The sequence below is a fragment of the Cricetulus griseus genome, chromosome 5 (assembly GCF_003668045.3).
Source record: "Cricetulus griseus strain 17A/GY chromosome 5, alternate assembly CriGri-PICRH-1.0, whole genome shotgun sequence".
NCBI lineage: Eukaryota > Metazoa > Chordata > Mammalia > Rodentia > Cricetidae > Cricetulus > Cricetulus griseus.
Genome location: NC_048598.1, coordinates 78,361,593 through 78,380,995, shown reverse-complemented (window position 1 = coordinate 78,380,995; position 19,403 = coordinate 78,361,593). Strand labels below are relative to the sequence as shown.

General features: G+C 41.0%; 1 protein-coding gene across 3 annotated transcripts; it reads right to left on the bottom strand.

The window, feature by feature from the left end:
* Positions 1-492: 492 nt before the first annotated feature.
* LOC100762694 (serpin B8) lies at positions 493-17,480 on the bottom strand. Of its 3 annotated transcripts, none has more exons than XM_027417873.2 (7): positions 16,879-17,072; positions 10,710-10,887; positions 9,330-9,467; positions 7,414-7,531; positions 6,215-6,357; positions 5,026-5,178; positions 493-4,113 (listed from the first exon to the last, which is right to left on the bottom strand). In XM_027417873.2, the coding sequence occupies exons 1-7, from the start codon at positions 16,896-16,898 to the stop codon at positions 3,709-3,711; spliced, it is 1,155 nt and encodes a 384-aa protein (XP_027273674.1). In that variant the 5' UTR covers positions 16,899-17,072; the 3' UTR covers positions 493-3,708. The 3 variants fall into 3 exon arrangements, with proteins under 3 accessions (XP_027273674.1, XP_027273676.1, XP_027273675.1); XM_027417875.2 differs by lacking the exon at positions 16,879-17,072 and adding an exon at positions 17,330-17,480 and having other exon boundaries at positions 3,709-4,113; XM_027417874.2 differs by lacking the exon at positions 16,879-17,072 and adding an exon at positions 17,174-17,439 and having other exon boundaries at positions 3,709-4,113.
* Between the last annotated feature and the right edge of the window lie 1,923 nt (positions 17,481-19,403).

Sequence of the window (19,403 nt, the reverse complement as noted above, 5' to 3'; positions counted from 1 at the left end):
TTTGGTGCTTCTAATCAAAAACCAATCTTAAAAAGACCAAAAAGGAAATGAAAATGATCCAATTAGGAAAACAAGTAGTGTTTTCTTCATTAGCAGACAAAAAGTCTGTAATTAAGCTACTTGCTGTGGCTTGAATGTAAAATGGCATCGATAGATTTGTTTGAGGCTTCGTACTCAGATGAGATGGGCCTCGATTGGAGGGGCGGGTCACTACGCAAACCTGGAGTCTGCTTATCCCAGTCTACATCTTGTTTCTGTTTCACTTCCAGTCTGCAGATGCAATGTAAGCAGCCATCACATCTTCTCCTCACTGTGTCTATTACTATGAAGGGATAGCCACACCTTTTTCATTGTGATAGGGCAGGTCTTCCCAACTGAAGCCCAAATAAAAATTTTGCCTATTCAGTTACTTTAGGTCAGTGTTGATAAAGGACATGAGAAATGGACTGTTACTAAATCTAACTTGTTTTATCATATCCACAGAAAACAAGATTAAATTCAAGAGCTCAATATATTTTACATACTAGTAACAAATAACCAGAAATCAAAAATAAAATGTAACACTATAAGAGATACTGGAAAAGAAATATAACAGTAATTGTGGGCAAACTATATATTTAAAACTACAAATACAATGCAAAAATTTAAAGAAAACTTAAAAATGGAGAAACGTGCTTTGTTCACAGGTTGAAAGGTACATATGTCTGTTCATTCTAGAATTATGCTAGTAGCAATGCATTCCTAATAAATAAATCCTAATAAATATCCCAACAAGTTTTCTACAAGTAAACAAAATAAATCTAAAATTTAGAGAAGTTCAAGAGACTTAAAATAAAACAATTCTGAAAAATAATCATAATTTTGGAAGAATTAATGGTGTTCAAAGTTCAGTATTAAGTACAGTAATCAAGATAAGGTGCTATTGCTGGAATCAAGAAAAACAGGCTAATCAATGAAATACAATCATCCAGAATTATAACCCCATAAACATGATCAGCTGGCTTTCAACATATACATTAATGCAATCATAGATTCAAAGGATACTATTTCCAACATAAATAACTCAAAATAGATTCTATCCCTAAATTTACACTTAAACACTATTAATTAACACTTCTGAAAGACACATAGCTAGTTGTTGAAACCTTAGTTTGAATAAAGAGTTCCTAGATATGATAAATACATTATGCATAAACAAAATTATACTTCATTAAAACTGAGAAACTTTAATTTTTAAAAGCATTGCTATGAGAAAAAAAGTCTTCTCCTGGGATCACATGCATGAGTCTGGCATTCTTTGACCTTTTAGAAATACATATATCAGTAGTTATGGGTTAATAGTTAAGATAGAGCTAGCATATTAAAAACCCTAAACATTGGCCAACAGCATTTTAACTAATAGAGTCTGAATGTTATTTGGGGGCTCTAAAGTGGCCACAGGACCCAGGCGGGAATCCCGCAACGCAAATATGTGAACATGAGTGTTCTTAAAAGCTTTATTTACAGTAATCAAACTTGACAACATTGCAAATATCCATAAGACTGTGAATGGATAAACAAATTATATTGCATCTATATAATGACATATTATGTAGAAATAAAAGAAACTATTGATATAGATATAGTATCCCATAATGTATCAAGTATAATGTAATGAAGGAGAATCTAAAAATATTTTCAATGAGTGATAGGAATAATACAAAAATGCATACATTATTCTATAACAAATTAATTATGACACAACTCTCAGCAGTTGTCTTTGAGTGGGTATAAGTGGCTAACACTGATCATCTGTGGGCAGATGGACAGCAAGTTTACAAAGCCCAGGGCACACACAGAAGTGGTTGTAAGAGCCAGCACCACGAAGTCTGCTGTGAAATAGTGTCTTCCAGCTATGACAGGGAAGCTAAATAGTAAAACCTCAACAATACGGCTACCTAAACAAGACCTGAAAATTCCAAGAGTTGATATCCCAGTATAGATAGAGGAAATATCATGGGGCCATGCCCTTAGATGAAGAGTTAGAAACAAATAACAACTGCTACGAATGGGAGTCAGTCATGTCCAGGATGAGTCCCTAATTGGTTATCTAACACTGAGTGGTCAGCCCTAGAAACACACGTGCAGGGAGGGGACACTGAATGGACTCCTCTGCAGATTGCATTTGCATGTTTATCCCTTTATTTGAGTACGTAACAACTATGGTTAAAGATGGGGTTTGCGTTCTGATTTTGGAGGGCAGACATAGGAGCAATAGGAAGGAGAAGGAATGGGAAAAAATGATGAAATTACATTTTAATTAAATTTTAAAATATTCTTAAAATAAAAAAAGAGATGTTACAAAGTTTCCAGAGGAAATTTGCAGGTGTAATGGTCATGTGTTTCATCTTAACTATGCAGATGGCATTATGGGTAGATGCATGTTTCAGAACTTACTGAACTGTACATTCAGTTATTCCTATTCTATCCAATTATTTGGTATTCCATTTAGATACCCCCCACACTCGACTCCTCTTGTGCTTTCCTCAGTCACTCTCATGTTCATGACTTCTTTGTTGCACACATAAAAGTAAAAACACAATCTGCTGAATCCATTTAGTGGTGCTTGAATCTATGCATTTAGGGCATCAGGGGTGCATTTGACTCACTTATGGTTAATTAGACATCTGGTTTGTAAGAATCATTCGGTGTGGAGCTTCTTTTAAGGTTGTGTGCATTAGAAAGAATGGGGCAGGGGAGGGGACTAAGGGCCACACTTTAGAGCTATTGTTTTTGTTTTTGGTTTTTGGTTTTGTTTTTGTTTTTCGAGACAGGGTTTCTCTGTGTAGCTTTGGAGCCTATCCTAGCACTCGCTCTGGAGACCAGGCTGGCCTCAAAATCACTGAGATCTGCCTGCCTCTGCCTCACGAGTGCTGGGATTAAAGGTGTGCACCACCAACGCTTGGCCACACACTTTAGAGCTTTGTCCTTCAACTCTGTCCTGAAGTTTACTGCTGAGTCCTTGAACTTGTGGGAAATTTGTGGGAATTGTTATCTGAACCTTGGGGCATACAGGACTGTTGGGTAACACTAATGCAATGAGAGACTGTCTTGGCTTCTTGTGAGACATAGGGAAATTATAGCAGTTACTCTATAGCTTTCACCCTTGGCTTTGTGAAGGGGAACCTTCAACAGGCATTGCCTGACAAGACTGGCAATGGTGGAGGGCACAGCTTGGAGATGTTAGCAGCATGGATAGCACTTCCAGAGTTGGGCTGTGAATAAGGCTGGAGACAATGAGGCTCACCTCAGACACTCCAAACCAAGTATGGCCTTCTCAGCGCCAAGTTCCCACGAATGGCATTGGAACTGTCAATAGAGATAATCACCAACCACTAACTATACTATTTTTATTTGCACAGTAAAACCATCTTGTCAATCTGGTAACATAGGATTTTAATTCTGGCACATGGCAAAACATGATGTGTAAAACAATCACACATTACTTTTTCTTGTCTTCTTGAGACAGGGCCCTCAAGTTTTCTGCGTAGTTGAGTGTGACCTTCAACTTTTGTTCCCCCTGCCCTGAAATCCCTATGTGCTAGCACGGCACATAGGCACCATCATGCCTGGTTTTATAGAGTGCTTAGGGTTGAACCTATGGCCTGGTGCTTGTTATGCCAATGTCCTACCAAGTGAGCTACATTTCTCAGCCCCATGATAATGCCTTTATGGAGAAGAGAACCTGCCACAGAACAAGATGCTGCTGGTTTTGTGGTGCCAGATGAAGAAAAGGAACGGGTGGTCAGCACAGAACCTTGGTTCTATTCTGCAAGACCGGGCATTCCTGATCACGGCAGTGGTCGCTGCTGCTTCTGTGCCTTCCTCATTGACCTCCACAAAGCACTTATGGGCAACCTTGGACACCGGCACATTCTTCTTAGTTGTCATTCCTGAAAAGTCAGCCTTTGTTTCCTCGAAGGCATCTGCCATTCCTAACTTCTGAAGAAAAGATTCGAGGTCATAGCTCTCCTCCAGCTTTAACCTGGGGAAGAAAACTTGAACTTTACTTTCTGTCATGTTTTCCAGGTTTGTCCAGGCTCTGAACTTCTCATATGTCAGTGCTCTTTCCACCTGGAATAACAAAGGATCAAATTTTTAAAATTAGGAGTTCAATGGGATAGTGCCTCCTGCATTTCCTCATCCCTTCACCTAGTAAGGGGTTCTCCCATGCAATGACAGCTGTTTGACTTTGTTTCTATTCTGAGACTTTTCTAAATTTCTTCTCAGGTGGCCATGGTAGCTCTCATCCTTGACTTATGCCAACAGCTTTCTAATTATATAGAAAAAACAAAGTAATGAAGTGGCCTTGCCATCGACTCCATGTAGTAGGATGGTGTAGCTGGCTCATGCTGATTTTAAATGCTTAGTAACCTAATGTCAACTCTGGTAGGTAGGCACTTCCCTAACAGAAAGCTGGCTTACCAGAACACTGTTGGTCATACATCTTCTACTTTGTAAGTCTCTCCTTCCTTGGACTTTGTCCCTTCTCTGTCAATAGGAGGATTAAATGTAAACCCCAGACCTATACTGTAGATCTTTGTATTTAAGGTATGCTCCATAGGTCAGCTACACTTGCTCCATCTGAAATCTTGTTAGAAATGCAAAATCTCAACCCATTATCTGCTGAATTAAAACCTGCCTTTCTTAAAATAATTCCCATGGGATTCATATGCATGTTTAACCTGTGGGAAACATTGCCACAATCAGAATTATTGGGCTATCAATAAACCTTGCCTTCCTGAATTAAAAAAAGTTGCTGTATTTTTGGAATGTTCTCATCCTAGATTCATCAAAACTTGTCTACTCCTTGATAAACACTTAAAAGAAGTATATTCACATGTTCACTAAAAGGAACACCTCGGTGCTCACCTAGCACTACTTAGGATAACTCTGAGCTGGAAACTCTGCAAATGGTAGTCTGGAGACAGACTGAGAAAATGTGCTCATCTGGCATGCACAAGACACTCGGTGCCTGGGACTCACCACAGCCAGATCAGTGTTTTCATCAGGAAGCAGAATGACCATGCACATCTCATCTTCTGCATAGGGCAAAACCAGGACCTGCATGTTCACCTCATCCACATGCGCCATCTTAAATTTAGCATGCTTGAACATCATCTGCACTGTTTTTTTCTCCTAATGAAAATGAAATTAACATTAGAATTCCAAAACAATAAGTATAATTAACCAAAAACGAGCTATACCCAACTCCTGGGACTCAGAAAAGTCTAAGACGGTCCTTATTTCTATGCACTTAGTCTGTTAAATGTAAAATCTTCATTAGCACATTGCAGCATTGAATGGACTATTGTTCCTTGGAAGAGTTATCACTAGGTAAAAAGGACATTTTGCTAAATGGAGCAGAACAAAACTTGACAATACTTTTGAAGAAATTGTGTTTGTTTTTGAGAGCGCTCCTAGCGAAGCATTCCCGTGCACTTGAGTTTAGCGTTACTTTTCTAGATTAAGAAGGACATTCATTGCCATTCATTCCTTGGACTGAAGGGTCTCATTTAGAAAGATGGACAAATAAAAGAGAAACACACCCATACTCTGAGGCATTGCCCAGCTGTACAGTTAGTTTCACATCTTTTCTTTTCTTAGGAGGGGACCATGACATGAGCTATACAGTCAGGCAGTTTTAAAGCTATACTAAATATATTTTACAATCATAAGCCTGCTATTTTTAAATTGACGTAAGTCAAATTCTACTTCATATTTAAAGGGAATGCATAAAATTATATTTAAAATTCAAGTAACATCTGCTAACCTGTTTCCTTTCATTAAAGATTTTATTCTCTTGAACTCTAAAGGAAATATATCTGGTAACTATCATTGAAATGGCAAAAAAGATATCTATGCAACTATAGTGATAGCATGACATCAACCTAATGACAAGCTCAGGCAGGATCTTCCTACAACCCAGATCATTTTTCTGGAAAGGTAAGATGGAATTGACCAAGGATGAGAAAAGAAAAAAAAAACTATCAGTATATATATTATTCTAGTTTCTCTTCCTACCTCTACTTAAAGACATAGAAGAAGCATTAGTTTCATTCAGAAATGGATAAGAATCAAGATAGTGTAAAATAACCTTTTCTTTTTCTCATCCATCACCTGTCCAGTGTACTATTTTAAGAAAATAACAATACATTGAAAACCATTGCCATACCTGGTTAGCTTTAAAGAGCATGCCCCGTGTGTACTTTCTGTCGAACTGAGCCTTCCACTTCCCTTTGAAGTACATGGCATTCACGAGAACCAGCTTAGTCAGTGGGCAGACTGTTCCAGGACTCAAAACTTCTGAAATTTTCCCTGTAGATAACATAAACACAAAATGTAAAAGAAGAAGAAGACTGTAAGAGACATTTTCAGTGATTTGGGGATGGGATGGCCATAAGCATTCTCCTATAATCAATTGTCCTGGAACATAAAATATAAAGCCCAGACAGGGTAGAGAACTAGGCTACAGCTCTGTCCAAGGCATCATTTGCTCTTAAACAATAACCATGTCCTCTCCTCCTCATAGGACAGTTTTTGCATAGCATAGACTGACCTCAAACTTGCTATGGTGCAGAGGCTATCCTCAAACACACAACCTTTCTCCTTCAGCCTCAGCAGTGCTGATGTATTGGGTATTTGCCAACATGCCCTGTGTAAAGATAAGTTTGGAAGCAGGTATGGCTGCAATGGCATATCCTTGAGCCTATATGTGCAGCAGTTCAGGATACAGCATTTCTCCAAACTTCTGCCTAGTTCACAGAGGCAGAAGTTGGCTATACTAAGAAAACAACCCAATATCTTTGATTCTAACAATGCCTTCTTGGCTTTATCACTACAAGATCTCAGTTACATCACTATGGACATTTTACTTGGGATTACTTCTTTCTTGTGGGTCAGCTCTGTTGTGCATGGTAAGGGACTTAGTTAGAGATACCTTCCTCAATTTCAACAGCCAAAAATACTCTCAGCCACTGTCAAGTGACAGTTGGAAAGTAAACTCAGTCCTGGTTAAGAATCACTGTTCAGGTTCCCACAGGGAGGGAATGAGCCAACTCCAACTGATACACTGTCTAAACTCCATCCCAATAGAAGATGGCTGTGTTTCAGAGAACGGCAGGATTTCCCCTGACAGAACATTAGCAGGAACCCCAAAGAAAGCATTTTCCAGGGACTTTCCAGCACAGTTGAGAAGTAAACAGTTTGAGATTCAACTTTATGGTCTGATAGTCCCAAGGAAATCCGGGCAGACATACCAGCACAGCTCTGAGATGGGCCACAAGAGCAACACCATGGAGGACACAGCTCAGGCACCCACAGACCACCTTGTTCCTCATAATTCCAATGTCCAACTAAATGAAAGCCTCTTACCTTCAGTCTTATCCATTACCCAGTCATTGATGTGTTTCCTGCACTCTTCAGTGTCCTTAGCAAAGGACAGCTCTTCTAGCCCTGCCTGATAGAACTTCTGGCAGGATTCCTTGAAGGTCTACAGACACAAACAGAGGTTGGACAATACTCAGCAGTTTCTCACACTGTGGAAACAAGCATTTTCCCCTATCATAAACATCTGTGGAGGTGGTGCTGTATTTGAAGATGTTTTCATGTAGTCCTCAAAAATATGTGGGCCTCCTACATTGCCCAAAGCTAAGACAGATGCTGGATGCTAGGTGAAAATATGTACCTGACCAGGGTGGCCCGAAGACTGTTAAGAAGGATGCCCTGTACACAAAAACACTTATAACAGGTTAGGATTGCAATTATCCATGGACAAAGCACATAAACGTCTTTTCCACACAAGGTGGGTTGGCTTTGCTTGATTTTCTGTTTCCCAACCAGGCAGATGCTCACTCTTTTACTCATTTGATTGTCAAAAGCGAGAATGATGACTTAAAAAAACAAGGAACTAAACAGAATGTTTATGTCTAGAACACAAGGATTAGGTGGTTCTCAAACCCTTTTACAAATCTCTATCTCCAAAAATTATTTACATTATGATCCATAACCACAGCAAAATTTACAGATATGGTGTATCGATGAAAATGATTCTGTGGTTGTGTGTCACCACAACATGAGGAACTGTATAAAAGGGTCACAGAATTAGGAAAGTTCAGAAGCAACTGTCGGAGAATAGGGAACAAGGAAAGGTCTGTGGAAGAGGCAAAAGATATTGAGGATCATGGATCTTCACAAAGTATATGGATATGAATATATGTATTTGTATGTGTCAGCCTGTCTGTATGTTTGTTTGTATCAGCAAAGTCAAAATATAAGCTGAAATGAAATTAGGAGTTTACCTAACACAACAGAACCCAGATAACCCTTCAAAAATGTGTTTTCAGATAGATACATAGTGATTAACTCTACTTTCTGCCCAATACATATTCTAAAATGTTTTAGGGACCATGTATACTAGAAAGGTAGAATGTGAGCCATTGTGCTACCGATACTAAAAGATAAAGCTTACTTTCCAAATGAAAATGAATTCACTAAAAGAATCTTGGGATCCAGAATCATCTCCAGTGATAGATGAGACCAAAGCAGGGAGCTGACAGGGGACAGAATTCACCCCATCCGGGACAGAATGCATGCTCCTAAGAACTTTCACCCAATAAAACAGTCAAGCTTGTACCATTCATTTCACTGATTTCATGTCAGTGACATTCTGCATATTATTTGGCATGACTGGCAGACCTCACTGTGGGAAGTAAGTGAGTGTGGAATTATATGCTCAATCATGAAGACATTTTTATCTTAGAAAGGCTATTTTTTTTCCAGTGGTTGGATTTTTGAGACAGGAAATGGCCAATGCAGGTATAAAAAGACCTGTTAAAAGCAATCTATAATGATGCAGAGGACCTAGGCCACAACCATCAGAATTCCTTCAACAGTGCTGATTTAGAAGATAGAGTAGACAGACCTTAGAGACCTTGTGAAGTTGTCTCAACAACACTCAGTCCCAAAGCAGAGGTAGAATGGGGAGGGGCTCAATATAACATGGTGGATGCTATGGTCACTCAAGGGCAGGGGACAATGGGTAAGTATATCCATCTTGGTGAAAGAGGAGACATATTGACTTCCACTTCACAGAGGGATTTGTCAGGAAAAGAACTTGAGAAGTTATTATTGAAAAGCAACCCGAAAATTCGTAATTACAATGTCACAAGTGTAATTCTAAGCACACTTCTATGGTGAAAGAGTTAGACTTCATCTCTTGCTCTTCTTTAATTTTTGTCTTTTTTTATCCTTTTTCAACGTCTTTTCCTCAATGTCTGTGTACTACATACCAAAAGGAAATCACATGATTCTTCTCCAAAGAGTCTGCAGGCACTTTTTAGCAAGTACTGAGAGCCAGTTTTGTTAACTTCCGTGAGAAGTGTCTGGAAACTTTGATGAACATCTCCATCTCTGTTCAAACCAAGTACCTAGGATAGAATAAATAAACAGACCGTTTAACATGGTCATTATCTCCCCTTCTACACACAAACCCAGCTAAGAGAGGAAAATGTGAATGTTCTTACAGTACAAGGAGTATGGTGTGACTGTCTCAATAGGTTTTCAACCCTACAGGCTTGCCATCTGAAGTCATGATGGGGCTGCCTACTGTTTGCAGAACATTGGCAGCATTTGTATCCTCTACCCACTAGATGTCAGTAGCATCTCTCTGCTGTAATTAAAGCACTGTCTCTGGGGAAGCAAAATGGCCTTTTTGAGTGAGAGTCACTGGTCTGAAGGATTCATCCATCCTAGAAAAAGATCATGTGACACCTCAGGATTGATGGGCAACAGAAAAATTAGAGAGCAGGTGGGAATCTGATAACCTGAGAACACAAGGATAAAATAACAGAAATGAAAAGGAAGAATCGTTCAAAAGTTTTTGGTTTTTCCAAACCAGACCACGATTTACATCAAAATAAGGCGAGAGTTAAGGTTTCCTTTCTGACTCTGACCAAGTCTCACTCCCAAGGTTTCTTCCCCAGTGAGTTCAATGAGAAGATCTCAGCTGTGGTCCCCTGGTTGCTGCAGTGCAGGGGATCATCACACACTCTCATGCTAGTGGCAAAGTGATATGCATATGGCAATTTATGTGATGCTTTGCCATATGGTTGAAAATATGTCTTCAAAACATCTCTATTTCCTCATTTGCAGATAAAGATAGAGACAACTATTTGATATCTAGCAGATTTATGTGTTCTCTCTAAATGATTCCATACGTGTGCTCATTTTTTTCAAGTTAGAGGTACATGTAAACATACCTGAAAAGTCACCCATTCTCCACAGCTGCATTACTCTTTAAAACATAACACTAAAAAAGCTGGAAAAATAACAAAGTTGGGGTGTGTCCTGTTCCTTTGTGTGGGGCAGGACTCTAATTACTATCTTTCTGCAAGAGGTGAACTTATCAGAATGTTTGATGACTTTTGTTTAAATACAGTAATTTAACACTCAATGTCTCCTGTAAACTGTAGAGAGGATAGCCGATCATGATTGTCCTCCTCCTATACTGACCCACATCAGGATCACCACAGTGTCTCTCCTCCACAGTCAGCCACACTGACTTCCACCCTCTAGCTGAGGATACAGAAGGAACCCCTACTGTAAGGAGACAAAACCAACCTGATATTTTCCTTGCCTCTACTCCTCCTTGAAACTTCCAGCAAACATACCTGGGACATCTGGGCTGCGGTGTTTCCTTTGGCTCCCAGGTAGACCATAGCCAGGGCAGAGGAGATACTCAGTGGACAGAAAAACAGGTTTTGTGACTTGTCTTCTTCACCCAATACTTTTAGTAGGCTGATGGCGAAAGAGCCATTGGCTTCACAGAGGTCGTCCATCTCAGAGGGTCTAAAAAGAAAGCAGAGCACAGAGGCCTTCTGTAGTCACTTGGTCACCAGGGTTTCCATCAGAGGACACTAAGCATATCAGATACAATATCTGTACCTAAAACGATACTTAGTCCCACCCCAAAGGCCTGTAAATATTTTGTTTTATTATCTTATATAGGAGCAAGTACCTGGTGCTGTTTAATTAAGGGTTTTAGACAGGGACACTGACCTACAGTATCAAGGAAAGTGTAATGAATTTGCAAAGGTAATTAGAGGAGAGAGAAGCAGGAAGCTTCGGAGTAAGAAATGGATGTGGGCAGAGGTGCCTGTGATGCCAGGCCACCAATATGGCCACAGCCAAAAGCTGGCAAAGGAAAACAAAACCAAGATTCCCCCTGGGAGCTTGATGAGAGCACGGTGCCAGGTTCTGTGGTGCCACTAATGGGTTTGGACCTCTCGAATGTGGAGATAATGAATTTGTAGCACGTGCAGTCACTAAGTCTGTGGGAAAATGGAGGGGTTAAGGACCTAAGAGCCTCGGGTGGACTGAGAAGCTCGGGACCGGAAAGCATACTTGAGTATGACCACACCAGTGGAAGCATCTGCTAAGCAGATCCACACACGAAACCAGGTGGCATCACCACTTCCAGGTTGCAGGCAAGGTGACCTATAGTAGAACTCTTCATCCCCAAAGTTTCCTCTTCTCATCTTGTAAAGCCCAAGGCCCCCATGCTACAGGGACACAGTCTCACTTTGGAGAAACTGTGGTCCTTCAGCTGTTCTAATTAAAGAACAATTCTGCTCCTGGATAGTCCATCTTCTTCCATTCATTTCCACATTGTCCCCATCGATATTTGTCTCAAAAAATGATACAGAACCAATATGAAATCAAAATCAAATATCCCACTACATATATACAAATGTAACCAAATGGAGGCCTCTGAAAAACAGGTGCTCAGACAGCCTTCAAAACTCATTTAATCCCTCCCTCAAACAGTAAGCCCCTCCAGTAAGTGGCCTATAGGGTAGCTGCCAGTCACTGTTCTCAGCATCCCCTCCTCAGCCCCAAGGAAGGATACATTGAGGGCAATAAAGGCGTTGTCTCAAGTCGGGAGGGATGGGAAGGCTGAGCAGGATGTGGAGCTTCCAGAGCTCCAGGGAGTCATTGGAGACGGGAACTCCTGGATTCTAGAGCCTCTGATTCCTAGCCATCACATATACAAACAAAACAAAACAGAATATTGCTATTTTTTCTTTCAGTTACATATATCTAAAAGAATTATTTAAGAATGCTCTAAGATCATAACTACCTTTCTGCAAATATAGAGCACATTTCTGTTTCCATGTAATGTGAAAACTGGGAGAATAAAAATTCCCCAGTTTTGGAGGGAGTGTTTATGATGGTCTAACCTGAAATGTGAACTGTTGAAGACGAAAAAAATTATTTAAATTAGCAAGACTACAGAAAGATACAACATTTCCACAAGAGCTACTGAGACTGGTGTGGGAACCTACAAAGAGTGTATGGTGTGTGTGTGTGTGTGTGTGTGTGTGTGTGTGTGTGTGTGTGTGTGTGTGTGTGGAGAGAGAGAGAGAGAGAGAGAGAGAGAGAGAGAGAGAGAGAGAGAGAGAGAGAGAGAGAGAGAGAGAGAGAACCTGTATTTCACATGAAACCCAAACCTAGAAGCACCAATTTTGGATCTGTCTTGGCCAGGATGCCTTTAACCTTTCCCTCAGCTTTCCTAAACAGTAATAAAGCTAAACTTGACCAAAGAAACAGACAACAGAGGACTTCCTCCTGCTTAGATCCCTGACTTTCTTCCTCCCAAAGCTTTCACTTTAGAAAACTTGTAATTGTTAACTAGGCTCTTTGCCTCTTTGAAAAGGAAACTTTGTTAACTGCCTCCAGCCAATTTTACACTCACACTCCCCCAAGAAGCCCTGAAGCCATCCAGGGAAATGTGGCACTCAGTGGAGCCCCATTAACCTGGTTCTGGAAATAGTAATACCCCACTCTAGGTCTGGCCAGGCAGCACAATCCTGTACTCCCAGTTACTCAGGAAACTGAGGTGAGCATAATGATCATAAGTTCAGTGATAGTCTGGGCTACACACCAAGTTCAATACCAGCCAAGACAATTCAGAGAGACGCTGTCTCAAAATGCTAAGTAAAACTAGGGATTGACTGGCAAAGTTCTCCCCCCACAGCACATCCAGCACCACAAGTAAATAAAAACTAAGAGAACAAGAGTGGAACTTAAGCAGAAATCTTGTTTCAAGTGATTAAAAGGTAATATTATAAATGTTATAATCATTATAGCATTATCATTGTGATTAGTCTTTATTGATAAATCATTGTCATTGTAATAGAATGACATGATTATTATTAGTTGTTGCTGTTATTAGTTATTGTAATCTTAAATTATTGTCTTTCACAATAATTTTATATTTATTTATGTTTATTTCTACCAAACTTTCTAGAAACACTGACTATTATTCTTAGAATATTTAGAACTCACCAAATTAGTCACCACTTTTAATTCTATGGCCCTACAAGCTATTTTTAAATATTTTATGTTTTCTCCCATAGGCACACATAATTTTAGCTGGAACTTTTAAACCCTACAAGAAGAGTAAGTCCTAATTTGGAAAATTAACAACAACAATGTAGAAAACACTGGAAACTTCACACTAGAGCTGCACAGCCATGTACATATTCATTTCCCTGTGTAGACAGATCATGAACTTTGCAATTGTACTTTATTGGCGTCCAAGTACTTGAGGGTCACTTGTATCCCTCAGATGCAAGAAAAAGTGGGGAGCTGGTGGCTCAGACTGGGGGATTTTCTCCATTATTAAAGGTTTTGTTGGGATTTCCACCCCATCCCCAGAAGGCATCTAGTGTAGAGCAAAATGTGAAGTTCTTTCCTGTCACTACATCATAAAACCTCCTCAGGACCTGTCATCAAAGAGTGCATGTATCAGGTGACATGTTCTGTTGTAGGCTAGCCCCCATAGAGCAGGATCTAACTTGTCTCCAGGCAAAATTTGTCCCCACAGCCTCACCTTACACTTGACATTTCAGAAAACAGAGGCCTAATCAAATTTCACAAACTTCATCAACTTCATCAAACACTCACTTTGGTGGCACCAAAGAAACTCGAAAAAAAAGAAAATCCAGTCAGACAAAAGCATAACTAAATTCTGAATTGATTCTACCTTAGGATAAAATTTTAGGGTGTGTGCACATGTGTGTGGGGGCGTGTTTTCATCTCGTCTGAACAGGTCAACAGAATGAACTAAACTATTGCATGAAACACAACCTTATATCTAATTGCTCCTTATTCTGGTTTCTTTCATGCCTCCTTCCTTCACCTCACTTCATTATCCCGATTCTGCTTTAGCACCCAGGTAGCAGTCAGTAGCATACCACAGCTCATCAACAGTATATTGGCCACATGTTCTCTCTCTCTCTCTCTCTCTCTCTCTCTCTCTCTCTCTCTCTCACTCTCTCTTTCTCTCTCTCTCTCACACTCTCACTTGTAAAGCATCGTCCTACTTACTACAACAGTTAATCCAGGACAGGAAGTAGGTGACAAAATGACTGTCCTTGTTTTTTTGTCTCAATCTCAGTTACACATAGATGCTTTTTGAGAAAGTTGGAATGTCAAGCAAAATGGGCCTTGCTCAATAAATCTAAAGTGAAATTATTTTCAGTAAAATACTAAATACTAGCTTTAGAGTTCATTCTACAAACTAGACTATTCAAACAATAAAGTGAATTAGCATTCAGCTAATTTTCATTTTTACAAGTGGAGAAATAAGGACAATGACAATTAAATACTGTCCAGAGGATTCACAGGAAAAGTGACATTCTGAAAACCAAGCCTTTTGTGTCTCAGTGTGTGACATCATTCTTCAGCTGGAGCATGGAACACTCCTTTTCTCCACACATCTCCCATGTGAAAGCAGAGAGCATTTGTATCGTATTCTCCTTTCATGTTTGTCATGACAGGGTCAAAAGAATGGCATGGTGAATAATGCCTTGAGGAACTGTGAAAGAGGCTCCAGGAAAAAAGGCAGAGGGTCTTTTACCTCAAGTGTGTTTTGTTCCCTGAATTGTTCTTGGATGTGATTTCCTGGCTCCTGGGCTAAACATTTACATTCAATTTATAGGACATGTTCATTCTTGTTGGATGTCAGAATATAGCTGTAGAACCCAATCTGGTGACAGGACATGCTAAGTGCTGTCCTCAGTGTACCCTGAACCTGGATATGGCCTCTTCCTTGCTATCATGTTTTCCCAGATACATAGTACATGCCAAGTAACTGTTTAAATCGGTTTGTCCTGAGAAAGTTCTGTTAATATTGAATATGTGCTTACTGGCATTTATTTATATGTTTTTCTGAATACAAACAACCTCCATTGGATCATCACTTTCTTACGTTCAGTATAAAAGTACACTGAAACTAAAGTAAACTTGTCTGCATTAGGCTGGAGTCTTCCCCACTCTTACAGGGTCCTCAGATCCCAGGTCTCACAGACACAGATCTACACAGGTTGACCAAAGTCAACAAATGTCTGAGGAGAATAGGAAAAATAATTGTCAAATCCCTAACCAGGAGCATACACCATAAACTAAGGGAGACAGAAATACTCCAATGCCTGGTTCCCCCGCAGTAGATAATCTGCCAAAGATTCTGTACCAAGGAACCCCACCAAAAATATGCAACTGATTTCTTCCCAAAGGAGCTGTCTCTGAAAACTTGAGCAGGAATTCTGGAGGTATACAAAGGGTGTATTTCAGTCTGAGAATTTTGCAGACACACACACACACACACACAGAGAGAGAGAGAGAGAGAGAGAGAGAGAGAGGAGAGACAGAGAGGGAGAGAGAGAGACAGAGAGAGAGAGAGAGACAGAGAGAGAGAGAGAGAGAATCTTTCAAGACACCAGATGAATCTCTTTTGCTGAATTTATGAGTCTAAACATGACCTAGGGGCTAGAAGCTATACATAGTTTTCTAACAAACATGCTACCTGTAGATATCAGGCCTTAAGAAAATGACACAGCTCACTATTTGTATAGAAAGGGGCTGGGAACTGTGTTAGTAGGCCACTACCATAGACCAGGACTGTTAATAAAGATGCAATGCTGACTGGAGAAATAGGTATTGTCAGGCAGAGTGACTGCTGCAAATTAGGAAGAAGGGAGGAGGCAAGGATCAATGTAAAGCTCCCTACTAAATGAATACTTAGGTCAAGACTGCTAGGAAGTTCCTATGAAGAACTAGCTTGGAATGTGTTCCATTTGAGATGTGTTGGGCACACCAGGTCATCTGAGATGCTAAGATGACAGTCATTGCAATTTGGAAATAAAGGCAGGTCGGAAAAAAGATGAGCAAACATTTCAGAGCAAGAGTTAGAGGCCCTGGGCATCCTGACTCCAGGAGAGCCTATATTAACTGATGAAATTATTCAAATCCTACAGATGGTGGAGGCACGAAATTAGAAACCCACCTTATTCTAAGGGAAATCCAGTATATGAAGATTATAAAAGAGGGGGAGGGGAGGAGAGAGAGAGAGAGAGAGAGAGAGAGAGAGAGAGAGAGAGAGAGAGAGAGAGCAAAACTGAAATCTGAAATCATGGTTTCAGAAAGGGCTTTTTAGGAGAACCAGGAGGATTTGCCTTAGGCCTGTGTGGTCCACAGATCACAGTATAGGTAAACACACAGTCTTGATTAGGGGGCCATGACACAGGATAAACAGCTCTTGGCAAGGCAGTCTGGGCCTGAGAGCTAATGAGTATCTGGAAAGTGAGGAACTTGGCTGAAGAACAGCCATGACACAGTGGGACGGGAGGTGAAGCTTTGTTTCAAGTTGACAAGAAGTAGTCAATGAACAAAAGAAAAAAGGAAGGGCCAGTGGAGTGGAAAGCTGGGTGCAGAAGACTTGTTTTTCCACCCCATGTGGAATGGGGTGGAACTCCAAACTAGCCTGAGGCTACATACATGTAAATTCCTAACTTCATTGCAGATCACTCCTTAGCATTGTTTTTGCACCACAGCTTCTTCCATTCGCTGGTGTAAAAGCTCCGGTGCTCCCTCCTAGCGATCAAAGTCCTGGGCTTGGGGTAGAAACTGTGTCAGGGACAGCAGATCCTGCAAGCCAGACTCGGCGTTGGAAACACACGCTCCCGGAAGCAGGCTTGGCACCCAGAATGCGCCTGCGCTGTGCTGTCTCTGCTACCTCCTAGGCGGCTCAGGCTTAGACCCACGTGACCTGCAGCCCCTCGGCCCTCCTTACCTGCTGTCACTGGCGTCCTCTGCCAGCTCCTGGGCTCTTCCCTCTACTTGGATGGGATCCCGGCCTTCTCCCACCTGGCCTCTCTGCTTCCTGGCTCCTCGGAGCCGTTTCTGTCCTGGGAACCTGGGGATCTGAGAGCCTCCCCTGAGCTCCTACCTTGGAGATTACTTCGGCTGAGGTTTCTGCTTCTTCTATCCTTGCTTTGTGAACGATCCAAGTCCGCCTTGATCCTGGGCAAGGCCCCGAGGGGGTGACTCAGGCCCAAACAGTCTGTGACTCACACTATCCAGAGTGGGACCTGGGAGGAGCCAGAGCCTGGCCAAGCACCCTCCCACCGGGTGGAGGGCAGTCTGCTGACACCTGAACATGGGTTTGAGGACACAATGAGGGTTTAGTGCCCCAGGACAGTGTGGATGGCTTCACCCCCTTACAGGACTAGTTTGTTTTACCAGATTAGTATGTGTTGCCTTTGTGTTTTGTGTGTATGCAAGAGCAGTTTTGCAGTTGAAATTTAGCTTTGAAAATTAACCAAAGGCAAAATCCAAAGATTGCAACTGCTGGCAGGGCATACATGACTGTTTTTGCTTAGCAACCTAGCTTTTGGCTTACATCCCCAAAGTTGATCATGTGAGGATATACTGACTTTTGATCCCATGCAAATGTCATAAAGCATGCAAACAAAAAAATTTAAAAGACTTTAAACCTAGGAACAACCATATTTGTTCAGCCAAATTTCACATACCGCCCCCCACAGGGAGGAGAGTGATTATGTGTTTGTGTGTGTTCTCATTCGATGTTTTGACAGTGATTTGAAGACTTGGTTTAGTTTTGATTCATTACTAACTGGATTGTTGGCCATCCTAAAGAAAAGTCATCTCAGAAATGAGCTGATTAAAATGTAATACCACTTTCTTTAATAAACCTTTACCCTTGATTTTTAGCTTGTCTGATAGTTCATCTGCTTTGGTATAAAATATTCAAAAATTTAACACTTTGAAGTGCACTGGTTTTCTATTTGAAAGACCATTATGGAGTTTAGATAGCCACATTTCCAAGCCTCTGAGACTTGTCTTTTCTAATCTTCAAAGCAAGTGACATCTTGTTAGGGTCTGAAAATCCGGGGATAATCCACCACAAAGGACCAGGCTCATGGGAGCCAAAAATTTATCTAGAAAACTTGGTATCAGGGAGGCAGCAGGGTTCGGGCTCCAGACCGTGTCCCTGAGGCAAGGGCCGCAGCCAGTTTCAAATGGGAAAACCACCAAGAGACAGCTCCAGAGTCCCATCCATTCACAATGTAATTTGGGATGGGTACTTTTCACCATGACACACTTTCAGCCTGTCAGGGAGTTCTGTGGTTTGTTGATTCCACTGACTCTGGGCGGACCAATCAGAAGCGGGTGGGACGTTTGTGGTTTACACCTGTGTGAGGAGTTTGGGGAATGTAGCCTAGCCTCAGGAAATTGTGGGTGGTAGCTCAGGGCAGTATGGCAGACTGGAACAAAATGGAGTTTCTGCTGCTAATAGGATCTAAGGATCAGAGCATATGACACCAAGGCATAGGGTCATATGAAGACACTATAAGTCACCAGCAGGATGATCGCTACAGTTTCTAAGAGCAGTTCCTCTCTCATGCACTGAACGAGCCTTTGTCTGCCAGGGATCGATTTTCCTTTTTCACAAAAGGATTCTCTAGATGTTCTTCTGTGAGGCGCTTACCAAGACAGAAAAGCTCAGCAAACTTACAATGGTGGCCCTGGGGAAACAAAAAACAAAAAACAACCAAGAACTAAACAAGAATTGTAACAATAGGCTGGGTGGTGGTGGTGCACACCTTTAATCTCAGCACTCCGAAGGCAGAGGCAGGCAGATCTCTGTGAGTTCGAGACCAGCCTGGTCCATAAGAGCTAGTTCCAGGACTCCAGGACAGCCTCCAAAGCCACAGAGGAACCCTGTCTCAAAAAACAAAACAAAAAAAACAAAAAAAAAAAAAAAAAACAAAAAAAAAAAAAAAAAAAAAAAAAGAAAGAAAGAAAAGAAAAGAAAAACAACAACAACAAAAACAAGAACTAAACAAGAATTGTAACAATAGGCATGCCTAGTGGGCAGGGGAAAGCCCAAGGAGCTTCAACCCTACACAAAGAACCACATACAATTAATGTATACTCAGTGGAAGAAATTGTCTTCTTGGGAAAGAGGATACCCACTGATTTTCAATAACAAATGGGCA

What these genes read in the sequence shown, in the direction of transcription:
- LOC100762694 (XM_027417873.2), bottom strand. Translation starts at nt 16,898, where the DNA reads ATGAAGTTAGGAATTTACAT. An exon ending in ATGAAGTTAGGAATTTACAT is followed by an intron (nt 10,888 to 16,878) that starts GTATGTAGCCTC and finishes CTTTCTTTTTAG; the next exon opens with ACCCTCTGAGATGGACGACC. An exon ending in AAAACACTGATCTGGCTGTG is followed by an intron (nt 4,114 to 5,025) that starts GTGAGTCCCAGG and finishes TTGTTATTCCAG; the next exon opens with GTGGAAAGAGCACTGACATA.